General features: G+C 37.1%; 1 protein-coding gene across 5 annotated transcripts in view; it reads left to right on the top strand.

Moving 5' to 3' along the window:
• NTM (neurotrimin) overlaps nucleotides 1-27155 on the top strand; it is a 1385759-nt gene that overhangs the window by 1070007 nt on the left and 288597 nt on the right. For all 5 annotated transcript variants that reach the window (XM_074216284.1, XM_074216287.1, XM_074216286.1 and 2 more), the window contains one exon: nucleotides 14649-14881. In XM_074216284.1, the coding sequence (XP_074072385.1) occupies nucleotides 14649-14881 (233 nt within the window). The remainder of the gene's footprint in view (nucleotides 1-14648; nucleotides 14882-27155) is intronic.

The raw sequence follows: 27155 nt of genomic DNA, 5'->3' as shown, positions 1-27155 counted from the left end.
ACAGACCAAAAATCTTTTTTGCTTTCTGTTATTGTCCAGTAGTTCTCATTCCTGTCTGATACTTCATGACCCCAATTGGAGGATTTGTCATTTCCTTAGCTCATTTTGCAGATGAGAAAACTGAGGCAAAAAGGTATAAGTGACTTGCCCATGTCACAAAGCTACTAAGTGTCTGAGGTTAAATTTGAATGCAGATCTTCATGATTATTGGCCCAACTCTCTATTACCTGCCTGTTGGCTAAAAAATTACAATGGATCCTCCTTTGGTGTATGTATTAGACTAGACAGCCACTGAAGGTTCCAATTCTCACTGCACCACCTAGTTTCACTAATTCTATGAGTCATTAAATATTAGTAAAGCATAACCTAATCTGTCAACTTTGATATAGGTTGATACTCCTCCTCCTAATTTTCAAAGAAGAGAAAAAAGCATAATCTACATTATGTAGGCCAGTGAGCTTGACTCCAATTTATAGAACTGTTCTAGAATGGCTCAAAAAGTGCTCAAAATAGAAATAAGTGAATAACCAACAAAACAACATCAAAAACTGAATCATGGCAGACTAGAGCTATTTTCTTTTGTAACAAGATGACTAAAATGTTAATGGAGGAGAATGCTATAGGTATAGTTTACTCTGATTTTAGCAAACCTTTTGATAAAATATTTCATGCTATTCTTGTGGCAAGGATGGAAAGAATGGATCAGGTCATAAGACAGTTAGATGGATTTAAAACTGGTTGAATGAGCTCAAAAATAATAGTTAATAATTTAATGCCAATGTGATAGGAGGTCTCCTTTGGAGAACCTCAGGAATCTCCATTTGACCCTTGTGGTGTATTATTTTTATGTCTGATTTGAATAAAGACATAGCTAGTCTTTTTTTGGAATTTGCAGATGACACAAAGCTGGGAAGGAGAATTAATACACTCAATGACATAGGATCCAAAAAAGTTATTAACAAGCTGAAATACTTGTCAGAATCTAATTTAGTGAAATTCAATAGGAATAAATATAAATGTATACTTGAGTTAAAAAAATCACCTCAAAAGTACAAAATGTGGGTGTGAAGGATTATTAGTCAGTGTTTTTTAAGAAAAATATCTGTGGGGGTGGCTAGGTGGCATAGTGGATAAAGCACCAGCCTTGGAGTCAGGAGTACCTGGGTTCAAATCTGGTCTCAGACACTTAATAATTACCTAGCTGTGTGGCCTTGGGCAAGTCACTTAACCCCATTTGCCTTGCAAAAAAAAACACCTAAAAAAAGAAAAGAAAAATATCTGTGGGTTGTAGTAGACTGGAAAAAATGAATTAGTAGAGTATGATGGCATCTATGTAGTTTCGGGCTGTATTGGTTGGTCTTCATTTAGAGGATGGTGTTTAATTTAGGGCATTCTAGCTTAAGAAGAAGATTGATAAGAAAGACAATGTTTAAAGGAAGGCAACTAGAATGGTGAAGGGCCCTTCAAAGCTACTAGGAATGTTGAGCTTAAAGAAGAGAAGACTCAGGGGAATAAAGGTTGTCAGGTAGAAATGATATTAGTCTTATTATGCTGGGCCACAAATACTAATTACATTAGGAAGAATTTGTAAGGAGAGAAATGTAAATATAATGTTAGGGGGGAAAAAACCCCCAAAACTTTCTAGCAATTAGGGAAACCTAAAATTTTAATCAGCTAACTAGCAGTGAGTTTCCTCTTCCTTTAGGTCTTCAGGTTGAGGCTGAGAAACCACTTAGCAGGTAATAATAACTGAGATTTATGCAGTTCTCTAAGGTTTGCAAAGTATTTTATAAATGAGGAAACAGGCAGACAGAAATCAAGTATCTGAGGCTAAATTTGAACTCAGATCTTCCTGATTCTAATTCCAGCAGTATAAGCCCTGTACCACCTAGCTTCTGGCTAAGGAATTTTAAAAAATTACAATAGGTATTCCTTTGGGATATATATTGGACTATATAGTCACTGAGAATCTTTCCAATTCTCAAATTCTATGATTCGGTTATATTCATAAGGGACAAAAACCAATTCATGCTTCTTTGTTGAATTTCTTAGCTCCAGAAGCCAACTAATAAACTTCTTGTCATAGGAAAGTCTTAAAGCTCACACTAGAGAATTTCCAAGGCCCAGGGGAAAATGAAACTTCAGAAACTTCTTATCAGTTTCTTTTTCAATAGCTTACTATCTTTTTCCTTCTAGTCCCTAGCCCTCAAATTCTGTCTAAACATTGTGGTAGAGTAATATAACTTTCAGCATGCCACTCATCTACTCTTAAATCTTCAACAGTGCTCCATTCTTCCAGGATACAATTCAGCCTTATTCTTTTGCCATATACAATCAGGCCCCACCTTATCTTTCTAATCTTTTCTACACTGTGCTCCAAAATGAAGGTTCCATTCTTAACAAATCAGACTCTTTGGTGCTTTCCTAACATATCATATGCACATGTTTTTGGTACATACTATTCCTCTAACCTGGAATCCACTTGATTGTGAGCAAGGACTTTTATTTTTATTTGTATAAATCCAGTACCTATCACAGTGGTATGATACATAGGAGAAGTGTAGTAAATGATTTTTAAATTGGGTTGAAATTGAATGCCCCCCCATGACCTATCTTACTATTTTACGTATCCTATAAACTCAAGTGAATCCCTGTTTTCTTCAGGAACCTTGACCATTAGAGTTCACTGTGATCTCTCTTTGCCTCCTCTAAACTACTGTAGTATTTACTGCTAGTACTATTTTTCTATCACAAGCATAGAACCTTCCTTTATTATTGGACTTCTTGAATATGCATGTCTTGTTTTCTCAACTTTACTGCAAACTTCTTCAAAGTGAGGATCCCCCCATAAGGTCATTCTTTTATCCCTCATAGAACCCAGAAGAACCCCTCATACTTGTTAGGGAGTTAGTGGTTATTTATTCAATGAAAAATGAATCTGAACATGTCCCTTTTTGCTGCTTGGGTCTCCTTTCACCTGTATACCCTACCTATAACTTTTGAGATCCTAACAAAATGGATCCCACTTCCATGGTAGAGGGAGGACTTGTGTGTGGGGCAGGGGTGGGGAATGGAAAGAAGAAAGAAAAGGCTGCTGCCTTTCTTCCATGGAAAGTCCACTGTTCCTAAAGGCATCTGTTGAGCACCCAAGCAAATCTGCTACTCTGTCTCTCAATGATCTGCTTAAAGGAATCAATATTCCATTAAAAGAAAACTTCTCAAACATTTCCTCAACCCATCACAAACAGTAGAATAAACATATAAAGTATTTCAAAAGATAGAAGATTGGAGAAGGACCCCAGAGAGGCAACAATTCAAGACAGAAAGCACTTTCTCCCTATTATGGGTACTTTTCATTTTCCTAAAGAATGATTCTCCCCCCATACCCCAACCCCATCCTCTCACTTCCAAATGTAAAATGGAATAAAGATTAGGGATCTGGAGAGAAATAATTACCTTTTCTGTGATTCATTATTTTTACATCTTGTATCAGTGAGTCAGCACCATATCCTGAAGCCCTAGGGATCTTGTCCTCCCTCCTTGACCTACAGAGAAAAGAGGGGAATTCATGCTTCAAAGACACATGAGAGAACCAGGCAAGATATTTCCTATGGACTGTCCATGTTGTCTAAAAAAAGAAAAAAAATCCTTTTTAGTCACTCCAAGCTCAATCTTTATTGGATCAGTTTTCACAGATTGACTGTCATCCATTTGAACATTAAAAATGATGTTTTGTACCATCACTTCTTTATCTGTGAAAGGAAACTAAAGAACTTAGTCACTAACATGGGATGCCATAATATTTTAGTCATCACTCCATGTGATGGGTCCAAGGTTATAATTTTATAGAAAGTGATGCTAGGGAGAAGTTAAATGATTGGTCACATTGAGAAGGAGCAGTAAAGTTCAGACTTCTGAACCCAGGAGTCCTGTCTCACTTTGGAATTCTAGCTTTAATCATTAGCCTGAACTTCCTCCCCTGTGTGTTGCAGAGTTCGATGTAGTCTTTACTCTCTACCCTTTCATAGGAAAAGAAAGATTTTGGTCGAGAGGGATAGGTCTCTGTTATGCTCCCCTCCTCTTTTTTTGTCAATTGTTAAAAGAGAAATGTCTGAAAATACTAGAAACAAATGGAGAGGAAAAGAGAAAATTAGGAGAAAAGAGAATGGATATCCACTCGTGGCCCATTTCTACTTTTCTCCCTTTATCACATAGTGGAAAATCTTTAAGAAGATGGAGATTTGAAAAAAATGGAGATAACTGTAAATTGGTAGTATTATTACTAAATTCCAGAATTCTGAAAACTTATCTTTTGATATACTTGTCACAATTTTGTCATTTTAGTTGAGTTGCCATTTTATTCTGTATTTCCAATGTTCTCATTCCACTTTCTTGAGAATTCTCCCCTAAGGAACTCTGGTTTCCAGGAGGGAATCCAAAGGCTTTCACTACCTTGGATTTGGATAAGGTTTTGGGAGGAAAGGCACTGAAAATCCATGTTTGACTTTGGGTAATTGGAAGTTAACTGTTGCTATGTTATTTTTTCTTTTAATAGAATATAAGCTTCTTGAGAGCAAAAACTATTCATTTGTATCTGTATTCCCAGCACCTAGCATGATACTTAACAAATGCTTGTTGATTGATTGAATAATGATGGTATGTTGTCATCCAATTAGATTACAACACATTAGAGACAGTAACTTTTACTTGATGGCTCCTCAGTGATAAGGAAATCAGCTTCATGACAACCTAAAGTGAATGTGTACATGTAACATTTCCCTCATGTTACAATCATAAGCATAGCATGTCAAATGAATTTTAAGATCATAGTTGCTGTAAGAATTCAAAGGAAGGAATACTGAAATGTCAAAGAAGGGTGTATGGAGGAGTTAGAATTTGAGAAGGAAAGGAATTATTTGAGAAAGGAAGGATGGAAAAGGGGGGAAAAACAGAGGACATTCAAGGTATTCCAGATGAGAGGATTTGTTTAAACCTAGGAAGAACCAAAACTAGAATAGGGTATTTAGAGTATTGTCTGGGAACACAAAATTTAGAGTCTATAAAAATGTTTTCAAGTATACCTCTAGTATATAAAACATTAACCGTTGAGTTGAAATGAATTGAATTGACTTCAAAGGAATCATTCCTGTTGTTTAGCTCAATCATGAATAGAATGCATATTTTTAATAAGTTGGTATTAGGTATTAAAAATACTTCTTCTTGGGACAGCTAGGTGGCATAGTAGAGAGAGCACTGGCCCTGGAGTCAGGAGTACCTGAGTTCAAATTCGGCCTTAGACACTTAATAATTACCTAGCTGTGAGGCCTTGGGCAAGTCACTTAAACCAATTGCCTTGCAAAAACTTTAAAAAAAATACTTCTTCCTAAAAGCAAAGGTTTACATCTTCCCATAGGTACATTGTTTTCTATCCTATGCACATTGTTTTATTTTTTAGGGGACTGATTAAAATATTTCTCTCTTCTCAGTCAATTAACAAATGTGTATAGTATGTGCAGTGCCTTGTACTTAACACTTTTGGAGACCAAGTACAAGAATGGTTTACAACTTGGAGAGATAAGCTTGACACTCCCTGAAAACAATTAGAAAAAATTAGAAGACACTATATAATCAAGTGCTAACTTGGGTAAACCATATAGAAGATAAATATAATAGCAGAAAGAAAGAGAAAGCAATATGAATTGAAGTAGTGAGTTTCTGATTTACCAAAAAATCAAATATAAAGTTAACTACAAGAATTGATTTGAGAATGTCCTTTTGGGTAAATCAATCAATCAATCAATTAAAAGGTACTGCAGATATTTTGTCAAGGAGGGGTACTCAAGGAAGGCTTCAGGAGCAGCTAGGTGACACAGATGATAGAATGTTGTGCTCTTCATCCTGAGTTTGAAACTGATGTCATACATACATCAGCTATGAGATCCTGGGAAAGTCACTTAGACCTCTTTGCTTCAGTTCCTCGTCTGTAAAAGGAACTGGAAAAGGAAATGGCAAACCACTCCATTATCTTTGCCAAGAAAAACCTGAAAAGATCATGAAGAGTTGGACATGACTGCAAAGGACTAAACAACAATTAAAATAAAGACTTTAGAAGAGATGTTCTTGACATTAGGGAAGTGATGCCATGACATGTAAATGAATTGGATTTGAGTGAGGGGGTACTGTGCAAAGTCACCAGTCTTACATTCCCCTCTGGAGCCATCTGGGTCCAGTGGCCAGATAAAGATGAGAACAAATGGAGATAGCCTTGGATTTGAGGTATTCAGGTTAAGTGACTTACCCAGGGTCACATAGCTAGTAAGAGTCAAGTGTTTGAGATCAGATTTGAACTGAGGTCCTAATGACTCCAGGGGTGGTGCTCTGTCCACTGTACCATCTAGCTGCTCAGCCATATATGGGTCAGAACAACTGACTATGGTCCTGGATGCAGCAGGAGATCTTGGTCTTTTTAAACTAAGGCCTTTAACAGATCCAAGTTTGATTGAAGCAACACCCATTCAGTGATCTAGGCTGTTGTTTCTCCTTTGTTTTCGAATTGGACCATGGCAACAGGGAGGTTGATGCCATGACATGCAAGTAAATTGGTGTTAACTGAAGCAGGGCAGTAAGGAAGAGAGGAATTCTAAGTTCTCTCTACTCCTCGGGTAGAGAGGGTGCTATGATAAGACCAGAGTTTTCCCGACTTCTCTGACAACCCTAAGGTTGCTTCCTTCCTGGACAGCAATCTGATTGGCAGCAGCTTTCCTCAAAGTTTCCTACTCTGGGAGCATAAAGGTCCCAACTCTATGTACTCCTAGCCTCTTCGGTTTGGTAGATGCCTGAGACTATTTGACTTACAGAACCTAGATGAATCCTAACCAGTTCCAGATGGAGATGAGGAAAACCAAGTCAAGAGAAGCCAAGTGTGTTGCTATTCCCTTGTTGTGCTAGGATAAAATAAAAAATAAATGACTAATGAGAGTCTCGTGCCTTTCTCCACCTCAAATTTGAATTAAAAGTGTACAGGAGCTAGAGCTGTACTCATAAATGCATTCCAAGTCATCCAAGAATGTAACTCCTTCAGGGTGGGGACTGTTTCAAGATTTATGTTTTTTGTCTTTTTGTTTTTGTTTTTGTTTTGTTGGCTGTTAGTCCTCATCAGGGTCTACGAAAGTACTGGGAATACAACAGGTACTTACAACTGCTTTTTTTTCTGGTTGAAGACTTGAGAAGGGGTCAATATAAATGGACATGGAATTCAGTCCTTCTTACAGACATTAGTCCTAAAGTTAAGACTTGAAACAGTGAGACACAGTAACAAATCAGAAAGCTGACTTTTTTTCCTCTAACCTCCAGTTTAATCAGTTTTTGGCCAAGCTCTGATGAAGGTTTTGTATCCTTTTCTTCCTTCCTATTCTTCATTTTTTTCCCTTTTCCCCATGAACCATTTTCCTCTTCTTTCTTGAAGGAGGAGAGAAAGCACAGACAGAGCTTCAATAATAAACTGCATGTGGCCTCTGGTTGGTATTGCAAAGCCATTTGTGTTGTAATTTTCATCTGTGAAGCTTAAGGGGGAGGGAGGGGGAGGAAGCCAAATACTGGAACAGGCCAAAGTTAGGGACAGTTGGAGCGTTTCATTGTGATAAGAGGAGATTGTGACCAGGTGCTGTGAAGGGCGAAAGCTCTTATTTTTCTGTAGTCTCAAGCGTTCCCTGAGCCCTGGTGCTTTTCAAAAGCAGTTAAAGGGCCATTTGATGGAAGGAATACTTGGATTACACACTGTCTGGATCCATTATTGTCTTCAGATCTTCAAGCAGGTGTGTTTAAGAAAGGCCAAGCCTGTTTTCTCCCTCTCTAGTTTTTCTTTAATCCTTCTCTTTGGTCAAACATCTCCACCTCTGCATGTCTCCTGAAGGCTCCAGGCAGACACATTTGCTGCATTGGCTATCCAACTTTTAGTTCCTTATCTCTCTTTTAAACCCCCCAAATCCAAAAGTGGTTTATGGTTAATAGCCTATAGCTTGACCTCTTTATTTCTACCTCACTACAACTTGTTCTGACCAGTAACACTTGCTCTCCCAATAGTCCTAAATGCAGAAACTGCAGAAATAGACACTATTCATCAATGAGAGATAAGGACATATAGGATTATGTTTTCCAAGTGTCGGCTCAGCAGGTGTACTTTCAGCAAGAATATGTGAAACAGCTCCTTCCACCAAAACCTGGGCTACTGTGCATGGATCAGTAGTCTTATGTACACATTGGGTCATTGATCATCTCCTCTGCCCATCTGCACATGCAATTTCTTATTACCATCAAAAAGCATTTATTGAAAACTGATGTGAGTCTGGCACCATGCATAAGCAATTTATTCTTAAATGGGTAGTCTTTCTCCTGTCCAAGAAAAAAAGAGATGCCATCCTAGAAAAGGGATAGAATGCTGATGAACTCCTATTGAAAAAAACTCCCCCACTTCACACATGTTGAAAATGATAGTCCTAATTTGTAGATAAGTATAAAACTTGTGCTCCACCAGGACTTATATTAATTGTCTTTGCTTTTTCTCTAGCAACTCCTACCTCACCACTCCAGGGAAATTAATAATTACAAGAAAGGTTTTTTCCCTCTGACCTGACACATGTTGACCCTTGCATTAGACCCACAACAGCAAGTTTTGTTTAGCTAGGTTTGTCAGGGACAGCTGGGGGTTCAGAACATGAACACTTGACATCTCAATCAATCTGTCATTTCATCAGGTTCTCTTTCCAGTGGTTCAGCTTGCAATACAATCATACCTTCACATACTATAGCACACTTGTCCATGATATATGAAGATTCGTCTACCACAGCTCTGCTTCTATAGCTCTTTAGACATGCCATGGTCCCCAATGCACCACCTAGGCTCTTTGGTAGCTATCCCTCTATAGCTCTTAATGACACTTCTGCTTCCTTTTTAGGTCATAGAGCTTTCTTTTTTTATTTTGCTTCTCTTGTATCATTACTTACTGGTAACTTGTCACAGCCTGCTCACACCTAACATGAACCTCTCCATTTTCCCTTAGTTGACCTATAATTGTCTGTAGGTCATGCTTGTCATTTCACTTCATCACTTGCATAGCACTTCAGAACAAAAATATCTAAATGAAAAAAGTTGAAACTTTTAAGTTAGTCAAGAAGACTAAAATAATTAAGAACCATAACTCCTTTCGGTTCTCTTCTGAAGCTGGGTGGTACAGTAGAGACAGTACTGGACTTTGATTCAGATAGGACTCGATTAGCATCTTCCCTCAGATGCTTATTAGTTCTATGTTCTTGAACAAGGCCCTTAACCCTTATTAGTCTTAGTTTCTTCTTCAATTGTGTGAGGATCATCATAGCACATACCTCTCAGGGTTATGATGAGGATCAAATGGGATACACTACAAATGAAGTGCACTAAATAAATTATAACTATTATCTGTTATTATATTTTTCAGTAGTTTTTGTTATATTATCATTCCTACTCATTACTGAATCTAGTTCATCATTCAGGTATGGTGGGCCAGCTTTGTGGATCATCCACTGAAGTGCATTTCGTACTTTGGATTAGCATTCTTTATCCACTTGGTTGCTCCTATAAAGATAAGTCAAATTCTTTTGAGTAATTAATGATCTCGTTTTGGGGTTTTGTCCCATTGCATTATAGTTTGATACAACCATTGAGATGCATATGCAAGCAAAAACATCTGAAGACTTCAGTATCTATGAGGAATTGTTTATCTATTTGAACTCTTTATTACACATGTTCTATAATAATGGCAAGTGAGAAAATATTTGTCTGCTATGTACAATTAATTGTGTTAAGCACTGGGGATACAAAACAAAACAAATGTAGTATGCATGTAGTATACTCACACATTTTACATATATATTTATAATATATTTTTATTATTATTTATATATATTATACATATATATATATATATATATATATATGTATTGCTCCCATTCTCAAAGAGTTCAGAATATAAAGGGGGAGAAAGCATGAAATAACCATCTACAAATAGAATATATCTAAGATAGATTAGAGATAATTTCAGAGGAAAGGCATTAAATTCAGGACTGGGGAAGAACTTCTTGCAGAAAGGATAACTTTAATTGAGTTAAAGGAAGGGAGGGAGGAAAATTAGTAGGCAGAGATTATGAGAGCACATTCTGGGAATGGGGAAAGCTAATAAAAAAAAAAACTTAGAGTCAGGAGATAAGGTGTTTATTTAAGGACCATCAAAGAGGTCCTTATTCATTCTCATTTAGTCAGTGTGTTATCCTGAAGTAGTCCTGCTACATTCAAAGCCATCTTGCAAACAATAGAAGCATTGGTGACCCATTTAAAGGAATGCTAATATACGTGTCTCCTTCCCTCACTAACACCAGGAAAAGGTACCATTCTTAGTCCCTGAGCACTGAATACAGTGTCAGAGTTTGAATCTTTGCTTGGTTACTTCCTATTTGTGTGACCTTGAATTATAAACTTTATGCTTTCTGAGCCTTAGTTTCTTCTCTAGAATGAGGAAGTTGAACTAGGTGATCTTCACAGTCTCTTCTCACTCTAAATCTAAGATCTTATGATTCCTTTGTTTGAGAACTGGACATTGTTCCCATCCACAGATTGCTTAAGATTTTAGAATAGGATGAATGTCTCTTGTGCCTTGTTCTTCCTGGCAGAATGAATAAATGAGACAGATAGTTAAGGGCAAGTATGAGAGGAAAGACATGAGCTGGGTTCCAAGTTACCTTGGCAATATATCTCACCAGATACCACCCATTAATTCCATTGAAAGTCTGCAAGACTGGTTTCCAGAGATGACAGTTTGGACATCCAAGCACAACCTTGAACATGCCCAGAGCCATAGCTGAAGAAATGCCAGTATTCTTCATATGGAATATATCACAGGGGCTACATAAGCCTGTTAGAAATTGGCTGAGCTAGAAGTATCAAATGAACATCCTTGGCCCTTTAACTGCTGTGCAGTCTGGTATGGCTGCTTCAGTTTCAGTCAATTTTCAATAATTGGACATCCACATGGAAGCCCAGGCCAGTCTTCCCATATTCATCATTAGACTTGTTAGATGTCCCATTGTGTGCTTCAAAAACAATTATTCAAGTAGTTTATAGTTTAGTGGTCAGCATTTCTGAACAATGGCTTTTCTCCCATGGATCTGATAAAATTTTACTCTACAAAGGAAAGTGATTTTTCCATACTAGTTCCATAGGGCAAGTTATTCATGAGGAATGAGTTCTCTTATGTAAAGTGGTAACATATATACTCAAACAAGATGCATGTCCTAGGATCCACTTCATCTGCTTCCTTCCCTGCACCAAGATGCAGCACTGTCAAAACGTTCTTCAAAAATATTACAATTAGGGGTGGCTAGGTTGCACAGTGGATAGAGCACCGGCCCTGGAGTCAGGAGGACCTGAGTTCAAATCTGGCCTCAGACACTTAATAATTACCTAGCTGTGTGGCCTTGGGCAAGCCACTTAACCCCATTGCCTTGAAAAAAATCTAAAAAAAGCCTAAAAAAATTACAATTATACAAATAATAGTGATAACAATTAGCCTTCCAAATATTAATACTTTAATTATTTTCCTAACATAAAACATATATATATATATATATTATGTTGTCCCTTTTCTAAGAAACCTTAATGAATTTCCTATTAAAATATTACATGAGAGGACTGAGATATAAGAACAAGCAAGACAGTATGTAGTTGGTTAATTCATACCACATTGTAGAGTAATAGGATAAATTCATCCCTTTAGTACAAGGTTAGGTCCTTAAAGGCAGGAACTGTTTCATTGTCCCATTCCAAGAAATCAACATTGAACTTGGAACATTATAGATTCCTTTTATTTTTGAGTTGATTTGAACTAATTTGGTCTGCTTCAGTTATCTTAATCCCTCTACACTAAGGAGAGGGCAGCTAGGTGACCATAGTGGATAGAGTACCAGATTTGGAGTCAGAATAACCCGAGCTCAAACCTGACACCTTCTAGTTGTGTGACCCTAGGCATGTCATTTAATTCTATTTGCCTCAGTTTCTAGCACTGTCAAATGTGCTAGAGAAGGAAATGATAAGCCACTCCATTACCTTCGCAAAGAAAACCCCAAAATAGGATCATGAGGAGTTGGGCACAACAAGAAATTACTAAACAACACTAAGGATACACTAGCCAAGGCTGAGAGACTGGAGCAGGGTGATCTGATTTGCTAGGGGCAAGAGAATACCTTTCTCTATCCCTGTTTGGATACTACTGTAACATTTAGACATCACTTCTGTGCCCCTATTTTTCCTCTTTACTCCTTTACCCTGATCTGTAGTAAAGTCTTCCTAGCTCATATTGTTCTTATCAGTCAGTCAGACCTTGATTCTGCATAGTGATATCATTTTAGTCCTTTTCGAGAATGAAGAACAACAACAACCAATTATGGCAGAGTAATACTGGCATGAGACATTGCCTATGTTGTCCAGAAAATACAGTAAGTGTTACAAAGACATTTGGACCCAAGACCAAGGATGTTACTAGCTGAACTGAATCTGGGTTAGACAGAAGTTAAGGCAGGGAGGACTCAATAGAATTATGTGATCTGCCTAGGGCACAATGCACAGGGGAGTGAAATGAAGAACACATTTTAATATTGCTTTTTATAGATGCATATATTTTTAATGCCAGAAAACTGTTTTCTAAGGGACACATATTTATTTTGTGAAAAACATGCATTTTGTAATAGAAGAACTTGACAGGGAAGAAAGAAGACTGGATTTAAAATCAAAGACCTTGTGTTTTACTCTCAGCTCCATGGGATTATGACTTTATAGAAGGGAATGGTTTTTGCCCTTTATTTCTTATTTCCCCAGCACTTAACACAATGTCTGACACATAGCAGGTGCTTAATAAATTTTTGTTGACTTGATTCGGCTATTATTTTGTGACTATGAATAATCTGGGACTCAATCTGTGAAGCAGAAAGGCTGCTGGGTCTTGCATCAAGGAACCTGGGTTCAAATCTCAGTTTTACCATTTACTTTGTGCAACCTGGGATCAAATCTTATCAGCTACCTGGGTCTTATTTTTCTCATATGTATAATTAGTAGGTCGGATTAGATGATCTCTAAATTTTGTTCTAAATTTATGATCCTTACAGGAATGACATAAAGTTTCAGCAAGACTTTACTTATTAGGGAGGCTAGGTGGTACAGTGGATAGAGCACCAGCCCTAGAGTCAGGAGGACCTGAGTTCAAATCCAGTCTCAGACACTTAATAATTACCTAGCTGTGTGACCTTGGGCAAGTCACTTAGCCCCATTACCTTGTAAAAACAAAACCAAAAAAAAAAAGACTATACTATTAGTTCTATTCAAGATGATCTACCCTGTCTTCCATACTTCAGTAGTTAACCTGATCTTTAAAATGACAACAATATTGTTTCCAACAGAAGGGGTGAGGGAACTAGATTTTCAAATGTACCTGAGATCTCAAAAATTTTCTTGGGATATGAAGAGGGAAGAGAGAAAAGGGACTGTTAAATTACTAGACCATGATTTTGGTTTATATTATCAGAGAAATAGAACCACGATTGGAGTTTGAAAGGAACTTCTAAAATTTGGGAAATTGCTATGCTGCGATTTTCAAAACTGCATCTGCAGAAATTTGTAAATGCCTCCTCTTTAAGATGGACAAGTTAGATGGGAGAAGTTTCATCTTCCTGATCAAATCTAGTCTTAGATACTTACTAGCTGTGTAAGTCTGGGTTAGTCATTCACCTTTGTTTGCCTCAGTTTCCTCTGTGAAATGAGTTGGAGAAGGAAATGGAAAACCACCCAATATCTTTTCCAAGAAACTCCAAATGGAGTCAAGAAGAGTCAGTCATGACTGAAAAAAACAACAGAACAACAGAAGTGAAAATATTCAACTTTGGGTTATGACAAGAGAGAACAATAATAGGAAGTGGTCTAAATGAAGCCTTGTATCTGAAAGTTTGCTTTTAATATTGCTTTGAGGGACTGGGCAAAGGAAAAATTCTCACAGTTCCAAAGGGATCAGCTATCTTGAATGAAAAAAAATGGCTCTGAGAGTACAGTTGGAAAGATATTTGAATGTGTCTTATTTTCTAGAACCTGAAAACTATGTATTTAGCTCTTATGTTAAATATTTAATAAATTGACTATTGACTTTTATGAAGGGCTCAGATCCCAGAATTATAAAACAGATAATGTGTAGATCTTATTTTCCTGTGAGACTCATGGTGACTATTAAGAACAACCAATAGAGTTATGTCAGGTGCTAAGATGAAGGAAGATTAGGAGTGACTTTTTATAGAAGGTGGGAATTTAGCTCAAATTTAAAGAAAGTCCAAGAAGCCACAAAATGAAGATGAAGATGTCTTCCAGGTATCAGGATGAGAGACAGCATTTTGCATGGGGAATAGCAAGGAGCCTAGTGTCATAGTAATACTTTAAAATGTAGCAATGTTGGGAGTTAAAAGACAGATAAAAGCTCACTGCCACTCTATCCCTCCTTGCCTCCCTATGTGATTTTTGAGGACTCATTTCTTCTTCTCTACCCTTCATCTGACCTACCTGCTCCACCTTTTCTTTCTTTCAGGTGCACTGTGGACAACCGAGTCACCCGGGTGGCCTGGCTGAATCGTAGCACAATTCTTTATGCTGGGAATGACAAGTGGTGCCTAGATCCCCGGGTGGTTCTCCTGACCAACACCAAAACCCAGTACAGCATTGAGATCCAGAATGTGGATGTATATGACGAAGGTCCATACACCTGCTCTGTGCAGACAGACAACCACCCAAAGACATCACGAGTCCACCTCATTGTTCAAGGTAAGGGATCCAGGGGAATGGGCAAGTCTGGAGCATGGGAACTAGTGTGTCCTTAATGACTAGGTTCAGTTTCCTCGTTTTTTTGTTTTATTTTGATTTTGTTTTATAGAATAAAAAACTCAAGTGTCTTAGTCACTAACTTTCCCACTAAATAAATGGTAGGGCCAGGACAAAAGTGACCAACTCCAATTCAATAATATACAATTAAACTATGCTGCTTTGTTTCAATTTGACTGTCATCAATTGCATTGATTTTTTTATTTTGTTGGATTTTTTTTCCTTTGGCTTCTAGTACAGAGCTTCCTTTGCTTAATGTAAGACATGAACCTAATAGAACATCCCTCTTCATATCTTTGGAAGGGAATTTATTCTTTGTTACTTGTTTCCTTGGCCCTCCTACAGGTGGTTGTATGAGTAGAACCTGGTCATCTTTCTTAAGCTTAAGATTTTTGTGAAATAAGAATGAACAAGGTCAGGAGGGTTAAGAGACATAAAGTGGAAAGTAGTAGAAAATGTTTTTAAAAAATGAAATTATAGAAGAGAACAATAAAAAAGATGAGAAATGGGGGACTTAGAACACAGACAACCAAGGGAAAAACCAAGAGAAAAATAAGAAAAAGGCTTTGATGAGGTGAGGATGACTCAAACAAATTACCTGCAGGAAAAAAAAAAAGCAAGAAATAGCCAGAGTTAGAGATGATTCAGCATCTGTGGTGTGTGGATGTGTTTAATTTCAAATTCTGGAGTTAATTATAGTTCTATCAAGTTCTTTCTTATTGTTTCTGAATGAAAGTCAGTCTTGCTTGTTCTATTCTAAAAATCTACCCTCTTACACTGGATATGTTCCTTTTGCCTAGAATGGAGTGCCGTTGTTTTCCCACTTGAATTGAATGAAAATGGAGTTGGTGACATCTAAGTGTGAGGTAGAGAGCAATATTTTGGTGGGGAAATTTATTACAGATAATGTTAAAGACACATGATGGGAAGAGAGGGGTATGTGTTGATAGTAGTATGCTTCATAGGTTCTTTATAGACACTGAAATGAAGGGATCAACATAGGGTAGAAGGTCAGCAATCTTAACTTGGGCAGTTTGAGCACAAACTAATGGAAAATGTCTAATCCCTTACTAGGTGATTTCCTCTGTAACTTGGCTGGGTGCCCTCTTAGCATGACACACCAGCTCAAGTATTGGAATCTCATCTGGGGCTAATTTTCAAATGCTGATGGGTATATTGATTTGGAAACAAGCTGGGTTAAGAAAGGTATTGGTCTTGTACACAGAGCCAGCCTAAGCTAATCCGCTGTCGATATGCCTGGACTGAGTATTATTGACACTCTAATGAATAGACGGCTATAATTTTCTAGGGCCCTTTTTTCCCCTCTCTCTTAAAGCAATCAGACAAACTAAATAGAACCAGACTTCCCTAGTCTCTGTATTGAAAAGGGCATATATCACCATGGAGAGAAGGGGGGGACAGGGATTTTGTTGTTGTTGCTGTTTATCATATGATCTATTATTGCATTGAGCATAAAGTGTGATTCCCATATTAGAAATTGTCTGTCTAGATATTCTTAAATTTCTGTTTCAGACTCTGGGTGACAATTCCACTTGATTGTGCATGGTTTTAAAAAAAAATCACTGCTATTGGGAGACTGAAGATAATCAATCACATGGGGTTGAGATTTCTGAGCTACAATGTATCCCCAGTTTGACAGGTGCCAATATGGTGATCTCTTGGTAGCAGTGTTTCCTAAGGAGGGGTGAACTGGTCCAGTGTGGAAACAGAGTGGGTCAGAGTTTCTTAAGCTAATTAGTAGTTGGATCAGGATTGTGAGAGACAATTGTATTTCCAAATTGAGTGAGGCAGGGAAAGGCAGTCTCTAAAAATAAATAAGGAAAAAGAAAGGAGGTGAAGAAAAAGAAATGGAATGAAAAGAAAATGAAAGAAAAGGGAAATGGCGCTGGATGAGAATTAGGAGTCTTGAGATTTCTAACTGATTTTTGACCTTTAAAAAGAAAATGTCTGGTGTGTTCCTATGAGCATGTGAACATGTATGTTCACAAAATAATAGGGTTAATTGGAAGGAATCTGAATGGTCACTTTTTACCACCTTTTCTTTTGATGCTTCTAGCTCTAAATCTAATATTCTTTACACAAACACTATTGTTCTTTGCTTCCCCTCCCTCAACACTCACACAAAAATGAAATCTGGTTGATGTTTCTTTCTTCCAATTCCATTGGTTTAAACTCTTTAAAATCTATTACTATTTGAGACACAAACTTTGAGTTTGAAGGAACCTTGGAGTTGTCTGTTAGAATTTTTATTTTGGTTTGTTTTGTTTTGCTTTGCTTTGTTTTGTTTTGTTTTGTTTCTGAAGACAGAAGTTCCTTCAAGGACCTGTATTGAATGGAAATGAATGACATAATAAAAATCCTTGAATGTCAAGTCTCTGGAAATTTAGGGCCATCTGGTTCAATCCTATTATTTTATTTAAATAGTTTTTTAGTAAACTTAATGTTTTATGCAACTAAATGATAATGTGTTGTATCTACATTTTAATTAAGCAATATAAATATTATAACAGCTTTTTAGTAACATCCTATAATTCTTCTTCATCAATAGTCTGTGTATTCATCATCATTTTATTTTTCTTTTTAGATGGTTCTATTTAGTATGTATTTTGTTCTTCTGGTTCCATATTTTTTGTTTTAGTGTATGTCACAAAGGTCCTTCAAGTGTTTTTATACTCCTCTTATTTCTCAGTTATATTTCCATTAAAGGATTCCATTGATGTGCCTATATATGTGTCATAATATATTTAATCATTTCCCCTAGTATTGCATATTTAGATTGCTTCCAGTTTTTGTTAATTAAGAATAATGCTGCGATTAATCAACCAAAATTTGTAAATTCTTTCCAAGCACTGAGGATCCCTATACATTTATGTAAAAAAAAAATATATATATATATATATAATGTATACACATACATACACACAGTCCATGCCCTTAAGGTACTTATATTCTTTTAAAGGAAGCAATAAGCAAAATAGAAATATGAATATATGTGTACATATCTAGATACCTTCCTGCCTTTTAATATATAGGATACATAGTATGATATTTAATATATAATATTATATATGTAACATATGTTATATAGGAATACATATATATGTATATCTTTATCTATATCAATGTATTCACATATATATATCTGTGTTTATGCGTTTATGCATGTGGATGCATATATTCCATGAGGTGAGATAAAGATGGAGGACATTACAAACTGAAAGATCTTCAATTAATTCATTTTTTGTTTGTTTTATATCCATTTGAGGGATATTGTCAATACTGGTAAAATATGTTTCTTTTGAGGAAGAATTATTTGTTTTATTGTATCTGGATTCCTTGCTTAGCATGATGCCTGACCTAGAGTAGGGATTTAATGAATGCTTTTTGATGAATTGGACAGAGAAATTTCAGGGTCACTAGGAATGAATATTATAACTTTTATAGAGTGCTGTCAGATTGTTCTCCAAAAATATTTCATAAATTTACAATCCCACCAGCAATGAATGCCACCTGATTATTTCAGAGATAGGAAATTGAAACCCGAGGATATTAAACATCAAAATCAAGGTCACATAGCTAGGAAATGATGGAGTCAGGACTAGAACTCTGATCTGACTGCTCAGGCTTTTGCCCTAGTAGTGTCCAAGTTTTTTGACTCACATATCCTATCAGGAAAAACAAACAAAAGAAAGCAAAACTTGTATACACATGATGAATAGAAATATCTTTATTTTTGTTTTATGCATATATAGATGCAGTATAAAGCTGAAAAAATAAAGGGGATAAAGATGAAATAGTGTTTTAAAATATTTAAAATATTTATCAAGGGTACAAAAACATTTTTGCATACTAAAATATTATTAATCTTAATTTTTTAGAACAATGAAATTTTATAAGCATCCCTTTTAAAATCTTGGTTCAATACTTTGTGGTGGTAAGAGTGATTGAGAGGTCTGGTTCTAAGGTCAGTTTATTTGGCTTAAAAAACTATTAGTACTGAAAAAGTTATCTCACAAGCTTGTGTAGATCCAAATGGATCAAGTGAATCATTTGTCTCAAATAAATCTTTATACAGGTTTTTCATCCTATCCACCAATTATACAAAGGTATGTAGCTGAAATTCAGTTACATTGTTTTTGTGGGAATCAAATGAGATAGTAATTGAAAAGTACTTAATAAAGTTCCCGACACATAATAAGCACTCTGTAAACTTTAGCTTCTATTTAATACTTTTGTTGTTTGTTTCTCTGGGAGAAGACAAAGGAAGAGCTGATAGTCTAGAAAAGTTGCTCTTTCAGGTATGGAAGAAGGGTGAGGCAGAGCAAAAGGAAAGATGCCCCATAGGTTCCTGTTTTCAGTGGTAGATGGCCTTTTTTCTTTTTTCTTTTTTTTTCCCTTAAGCTTAATAAATAGGGTTCTGGGAGGTGGCTGCAAGAGTAAGGGATCTTGTGACCAAGGTTCCAGATCTCAGAAAGATCAATCCTTGATATACTTAAACCCAGCAATAATGCCAGCAGCTGTCCTTTAATTCTCTCCTCTTGTGTTCATTGGTGCTCAGTAATGCTGTGCTTACAGTAATGGGGGACTGATGAATGAGCCCCTCCTCAACATTCAGATCTGCTCTGAGTGTCCTTCCTGCTAGAACTGGGAATTCTATGACTTAATTACTGGCTCTGTAGCTTTCACCTCTGCTTTTAGCCAAGACCTTTTTGTTTACTGGTTGTTTGCTATCAGTATTCACTCCTTTACCCTTTAACCTTACACAAGCGTCTATCTTAAGACTTAAGCGTTTATTATAAATATTTAGTGTTTTCTTTGATGTTCAAAAATCCTTCTTATAAACATGTTTTATAACTTAGAAGTTTTGAATCTTGTAACTGTCCCATGGGGGCATTAACTTCTGAAATCCAAATTCACTTCAATCAGATAATTATTTAGTTGAGATCATTTTTTTCCCTCTCTTCCTTCTCTCCCTATATAAACAAGAACTTGTCAAAGTCTAATAAAATGCCAACTTGTCTGGGAGAGAGTTTACTTCTCCTGAATTCTTTCTCAGACATCCAATACCAAATCCCAAAATTCTGGAGGTGCAAACCCCAACATTTTCATGCTTTACAGCTTGCTTCAAGTCCTCCTGGAACCCTTACTCAAGTCTCACTTGATAGGCAGGTGATTCAAAAGTTGGGGCACTAGACCCAGAGTCATGAAGACCTAATTCCAAAACCAGTCTTTGATATTTGTGTGACCTTGGGCATGTCACTTAAACTTTTTCTACCTCAGTTGCCTCTTCTGTGAAATAAGAGTATTAATTGCACTAATTTCCCAGCATTATTGTGAAAATCAACTGAGATAAAATTTATAAAGTATGTTTTTCTAACCTTGGACAATTAGTAGTTGTGTGGACCTGGGCAAGTTAGTTGTTTGCCTTAGTTTCCTCATTTGTAGAATGAACTGGAGAAGGCAATGTCACTCCATTCCAACCCAAAACTTCAAATGGGTTTATAAAGAGAAGTACATAACTGGAAAATGACCAAATAACAAAGCTTTCTTTAAACCTTAAAAATGTATATAAAGGCTAGCTCTTATAGTTGTAATGGTTGTTTTTATACTCCTGGGATTGGGAAAGAGGAATGAAAGGGTCTGGTGGCAGGGCTAATATTCCAAGGTAACCTGCAGTTGCAGGGAAGGGGAAGAAAAGCATCAACCTGGCAATATCTTTTAGTCCTCCAACAGTCATGATACTGTTCTCATTTCTAAAATGTTTTGCAACATCCCATTGGACCATCTTGTGAACCATCTTGAGATGTAAACAAACCACTTTGGAGACCACTTTTTCTAGTTCATCATCACACAGTTCCTCTTATAGCTCATTACCTCTTGGGAAAAAAAAAGGGGGGGTCTTCTTCCCTAGATGCAATTAAGGCTTCCTCAAAGCCCAACTGATTGATAAAAACCCAGACACTGTTTTAAAGTTGATACTACCTATAGTACTATGAAAGAGCCAGGTATTCTAGTTCCTGAGTGGCTAATCTCTTGACTAATAAGTCATCTGGGTGGTGCGGTGGTTAGAATACTGGTCTCGAAGTCAGGAGCACATTGGTTGAAATTCAGTCTCAGACACTTGACTCTTATTAGCTGCATCACCTTGGGCAAGTCACTTAAACCTGATTGCCACACATGCAGGACCATTTCCAGTTGTCCTGATTCATATCTGGACACTGGACCCAGATGGTTCTGGATGAGAAAGAGAGTCTGGTGTTAGCACAGCACTCCCTCACTCAAATCCAATTCATATGCTTACATTGGCATCATCTCCCCTAATGTAATGGTCTTCTTGGAGAACCAAGGGCAAACATCATCATCATCTTGGCTACTCTCTTTAGAATGGCTAAGGCAATATAACAATTAACATTTATATAAAGTTTTTAGGTTTGCAAAGTATTTTACAAAGATTATCACATTTGATCCTCACCTTTTACTGTTACATTTAAAAAGTGGGAACCTGAGACCAAAAAAGATTAAATTTCTTGCCCTGGGTCACATAGCTAGTAAGTGTCTGAGGTTGAATTTCTCTTTCCTCATTGAAAATCCAGCATTCTAACCAATTCAAGAGTGAACACAACATTTTTTTTGGACTAAAGCAGGTTTAAAAGCATCTGCCTATGAAAGCTCAAGATAAGTTTATACGTGAAGATCAAGGAAAATCCTCAGACACATTTAAATATACTCCATGCATTTTGTTCAAAGTTCCTTCACTTAGGTCGAATGTTTTAAATCAGAAGTCTTTTTTTGTTTTTGCAAGGCAGTGAGGTTAAGTGACTTGCCTAAGGTCACACAGCTAAGTATTAAGTGTCTGATATCATATTTGAACTCTAGTCCTCCTGACTCCAGGGCCTGTGCTCTATCCACTGCACCACTTAGCCACCCAGAAACCAGAAGACTTGATGACCTTTATTCCAGGGATACTCAGTTTAATTCCTGTTTTCTTCCCAGGGCCATCTGAATATTTTAATCCCTTTTAAACCTAGTAACCTGAAATAGAAATAGAAAGCTTTGTCTTTAATCAACGATCCCAAACTGCTAAATTGATCCTGCCCTTGGTCCAGCAGAGCCTAGAGCCCCCTTCCTCCCTGACAAACCCTACAAGCCATGGAGAGTATGACAGCTACTCTTAATGGGACTTCTATGTTTGCTAAATTAAAGACAGTCCAGGGAGGATGTAGAGAAAGCCCTATTTGTATTTATAAAAACCCTCACGCAGTTGTATGGTGTCGACCAGCCCACAGCAGCTAGAGATGCATTAAGAAATGTTCACCTTATCTAAGCCCTGAAAATGGACTTCTCTGGAGTGCTGAGCCCTCTGGGCTTTAATCTCACTTAGAGACACACATTTGCATGATAGAAAACTGTAAAATTTAATGTTCATAAAAAAGGTGGGGGATAGTAATCTAATAATAATAACAATAATAATAATAATAAACTTTTCCCTTTTTACCAGTTTTCCAGGCTCTATGTCACTCTTTTTATTGTTATTCCAGCAACTAATCACCCCCCTCCCTTTTGTTTGGTGTAAATGAGTTTCTTCTAGGGCAGAATTAATCTGTAAATCCCTACTATTGTTTGATAGTTAATTACCTGCTTTTTGGAGTCAAACTGCTCAGGTGAAAGGGGAAGGCAGTAAAGTCTGCCCAATAGGACCAGCCTAGGGGAAGGCAGACTGGGCATCGTATTCTGGGCTCCCGTCAGCTCTGTTCAAGAGGACAGAGCCGCCGTAGACCTCTAGGTTCCCTGCCAAGGCTGGCGGCATGCAAATAATGGAGCCTTTGGAAGTGCCGCCCCTTCACTTATCACTTGTCGTCTCAGCATTTCCAGGGCCCCTCACCCCCTACCTGGTGACTTTGTTGCTCTTCAACCTTACATAATTAATCATCCTCCCTTAGCCAAACTCATTATTATAATTATACAAACAGGAACAATAACTTTTAATTTCCAGACACCTACGCTCCACAGGCCTTCGGGCATCTGAACAAAAGGGAATCTGAAACACAGATTAGTCAAGAGAGTAATGTACCTCAATGCTTCCCCGTTTGAGAGCAAAGCCTTCACTGCTTCAGGTCTCCTCCCCCTGCACTCCAGAGAGACTTTTCTAGCTCCAGTAAATTAGGCCAAATACACAGGAATTAGACCTAGAAAAAAAATTAGAACTGATTTGACTCAAGTCTCTCATTTTACAGATGAGGGAACTGAGGCTCCAGGAAAGGTGAAGTGACTTCCCCAACTCACAAAGCTAATATATACAATTTTATGTGTTTATTGTTCATTCATCAGGCAAGAAACATTGCCTATCACTGTTCTAAAAGAGAATAATAAAGAAAAGAAACAGTCCCTGTGTGTAAAGCTACACATACATATATATCTATATATGTACATATATTTACATTTATGTGTATATATGTTTATGTGTATACATTTCTTTTTTTTGTTTTTTTGCAAGGCAGATGGGGTTAAGTGGTTTGCCCAAGGCCACACAGCTAGGTAATTATTAAGTGTCTGAGACCAGATTTGCACCCAGGTACTCCTGACTCCAAGGCTGGTGCTTTATCCACTATGCCACCTAGCCGCCCCTTACATTTCTAAATACACATATATATTTCTAAATAAATTAAAGTTATACTCTCAGAGAGTGACTCATTCATCCATTCATTTTGCACCCATTTGTGGAAAAATATAACCTATTTATGGGGAAAATAGAATTCTCTACTTCATGAGTTTGGTGCAAAGTGACTAGGCCTTTCTTGATTTCCCCTAGTTGAAATTACTTTGAATTTACTTATATGTATGTCTGTTGTTTCACCTTGGTAAAATGAAAATCCTGGAATTCAGGATTCTTTATATTTTTTGTCTTTGTATTCCCAGTTCTTGATCTACTGTCTGGCACTTTTGGGAGCCTGTGGGGTCTAATCTTATTAGTACCTTTTGGTAGGAAGCTCCAGTTGAGACAAAGACTTCTACCAGTACAGAGTGGCAACTAATCTGTGAATGATGTTATAGGGAGTTCCTGAAATCTAGTGAGAGGCTAAATTACTCATCCAGGGTCTCATAACAAAGCATGATTTGAAGATCATCTTGCTGACTTTCAGGCTGCCGTCCCTGACTATTTGGTTCTTCCTTTGACCTCACAAGGTCACTTCCAAAATGGAACTGAATTGAATTGAAACAATCGAGGGTTATCTTCAGTCATCCCTGATTCATCTCCAGCCACTAGACCCAGATGGCTCCAGAAGAGAAAGTGAGGTTGATGACTCAGCATAGCACCCCCGCAATCAAACCTAATTCACATACTTGTCATAGCATCATGTCCCTGATGTCATGGTCTTCTTCAAAAATGAAGGACAAACATTATATTATTATATTATTATAAGCTGGTGTTACAGCTGACCCTATCTGACAGCCTGCTCCAGACTACTTTATTTTCTCTTTCCTTCCCTTTTAAGAAGTACTTGAAAATTTGCTTTTAACTTAGTCACAGTTCTATGCATAGTGGATGAGCCTCTACTGAGAATGTTTAAAAAGTAAGAAGTTAAATTCATTCACTAAATTGGAAGGCCCCTCAATGTGTCCTGGGGAAGGGAAAGAAATTAGGCCATTTTATCTGAAATTGTGTTACTAAATTCAGACAGCATGCAAGTGAAACAACCAAGTGACTTTGAGTCAATTCTGGTACTTTTTGAAGTAATCAGTGAAGGCTTTGAGATTTGTCAAAGGAGCTTGCTTTGCCAGCACTAAAAACTCAATTAACTCATTTATAGCATGCTCTCACCTCTAGGCATGTTAAGACAATTTAGAAGCAAAACAAAACAGGGAAGATTTCTTAGTCATGTACACCAGTGCTTAATGGAGAAGATAAGATACTCCAAAACTTGGAGGCATCATCTGAGTTCAGCAGTATGGGGTGCAGGGGAGGGGAATTGGGGAAGAGGGAGCAAGGGATCGGATCATTTTCTGGAAGCTTTTGGGAGAAATTTCTGCCTCTTTTTCTTTGGCCAGACTGTCACTAGCAGCAGCCCCTTAGGACTAAATCCTTTGCCATATTTGGGACATAATAGTATACTCTTTAGAAGAGGTACCCTTTTGTTATTTGTCTCCAGGCACTAACAGAAGGCTGGAAGCATCATTTCAGACAAGCAGCTAACGATGATTCCTAGCTTCCACACAACTACCGCCATCTCTATCCTTCCCAGTCTCTGAATATCCATGTAGGTGCAGATTCCTCCAGGGCTGTAGCTGAGCTGCCAGCTAGCTTTCCTCAGGGAATCAATCCGATCTTCTCTTCAGACCAAATATTTCAAACTAAAAGAGGAAAATACTTTGGTTCCAACTGAATTCCAGCTTTCTTTTGTTCCTCCTTTGGGAGGCAAATGCTGATTGTCAATAACATGCACTGATCAAGTTACATTTCTTAGCTGCATTTCTCCTTTTGGTCTTCATAACATAGGATCATGGGTTTACTATAGAGCTGGAAGGGACCCTAAATACTATTTAATCCAACACTCTTATTTTACAGGTGAGGAAATGCTCTCATCAAAGTGGTCTTGCTTAAGATCATATAGGTAATCGCAGAACCAGAATTTTTAACTACAAATTGAGTACTCTATATTCTGTTAACCTGACTCCTTGGCTTCCTCTATTATTATGTGGATTGATTTCAGCAGCTCAATTACATCAGATTGGTATCAGATAGCGTGAAATAGTAGCTAACATCTGTCAGGGCTGATGGAGTCATTCCCCAGAATATACCTAAAGGAGCTTGATTAATATGTATTTATAACTTCTGGCAAAAATTAACACATATTGATTTCTATGACTCATGAGTAATGACAGAACCAAGGATAGATATGAAATAACCAAATGAGTCAGGGGATAGAACACTAAATCTGAATTAGGAAGACCAGAGTTCAAATTCAGTCTCAGACAGTTACCAGCTGTGACCCTGGATGAGTTACTTCACTACAATCTGCCTCAGTTTCTTCATCTGTAAAATGGGGTGATACTAGTACCTTTCTTCCAGAGTTTTTATGGGGGACCATATGAGATATGTACAAATTGCCATAGGAACCTTAAAAACTAATTAAATGCTAGCTATTATTAATATTTATTCTTAATATTAGAGCTAGGCAGAAGACATGTATTCTACATAGCATGCAGAAGAGAGTGATCAGAATAAGAGACACAAGATCATGTCAAATAAGTCACATTGAAAGAAACCGGAGATTTCTAGGCTGAAAAAGATAGGACTTGAGGGTTGGGAAGGAAGGGAGAGTTGTCTTCTAGTAGACATTTCATAAGCTGTCAATTAGCAAAGGGATTGAATTTGTTCGGCTTAATGCCAGAGAATAGAATTCAGAGTAACGGTTAGAAGTAACAGGAATTTAGAATTGATTTAAGTAAAAACTTACTAACAGAGCAAGTCAAAAATGGAATGTATTGCCTCAGGAAGCCCTAAAACCTAAGAACCATAGATTTAGGATTGGAAAAGATCTTAAAGGATATCCAGTTCAGAGATATCTGAGATTGGGTCCATTGGCAACACACATCCTACAGTTCTCTTGCTTGTGATCTGAAATGGATTAAAATGTTATTTTACCTGATTTAAAAGTATTTATATATTAATGGATGTGTGTATATATATATATATATATAGACACACAAATATTTATGCATATACATACGCATGTGGTTTTCTAAGTCAATATGTATCCCACAGGGATCTTTATGTGCAGTGTATTGGACCCATATATATTTGTTTGATAGCACTGATTTAGTTTGGCACCATCATTTTATAAATGAGGAAAATAACACCCAATATTTTTGTGGCATTGTACTTTAGATATACAGAATGCTTTAGATGTATAATCTCATAAATACTTTGCCTATCTAAAGGACTTTAAATGTCAAACAGTTTGTATTTGATCTCAGAGGCATTAAGGGACCATTGGAGTTTATTAAAGGGTTTGGGGATTGATTTGATGAGGATGCTGATGCCGAGAGAGGTCATTGAGTTGCTCAATGTCATATCCAGATGCTTTCAGTTTACCATGACTTCAGTTTAAGCTGAGACCTACTACTAAGTAAAAGCAGTTCTTCCTCTCCTTCCCCAATGAAATTTGTATTGGGAATGTTTGATATAGAGCAATAA

This window comes from Macrotis lagotis, chromosome 1 (assembly GCF_037893015.1).
Source record: "Macrotis lagotis isolate mMagLag1 chromosome 1, bilby.v1.9.chrom.fasta, whole genome shotgun sequence".
NCBI classification, from domain to species: Eukaryota; Metazoa; Chordata; class Mammalia; order Peramelemorphia; family Peramelidae; genus Macrotis; species Macrotis lagotis.
Note: the sequence above shows the minus strand (reverse complement) of the source record. Positions and strands in the feature narration are given on the sequence as shown.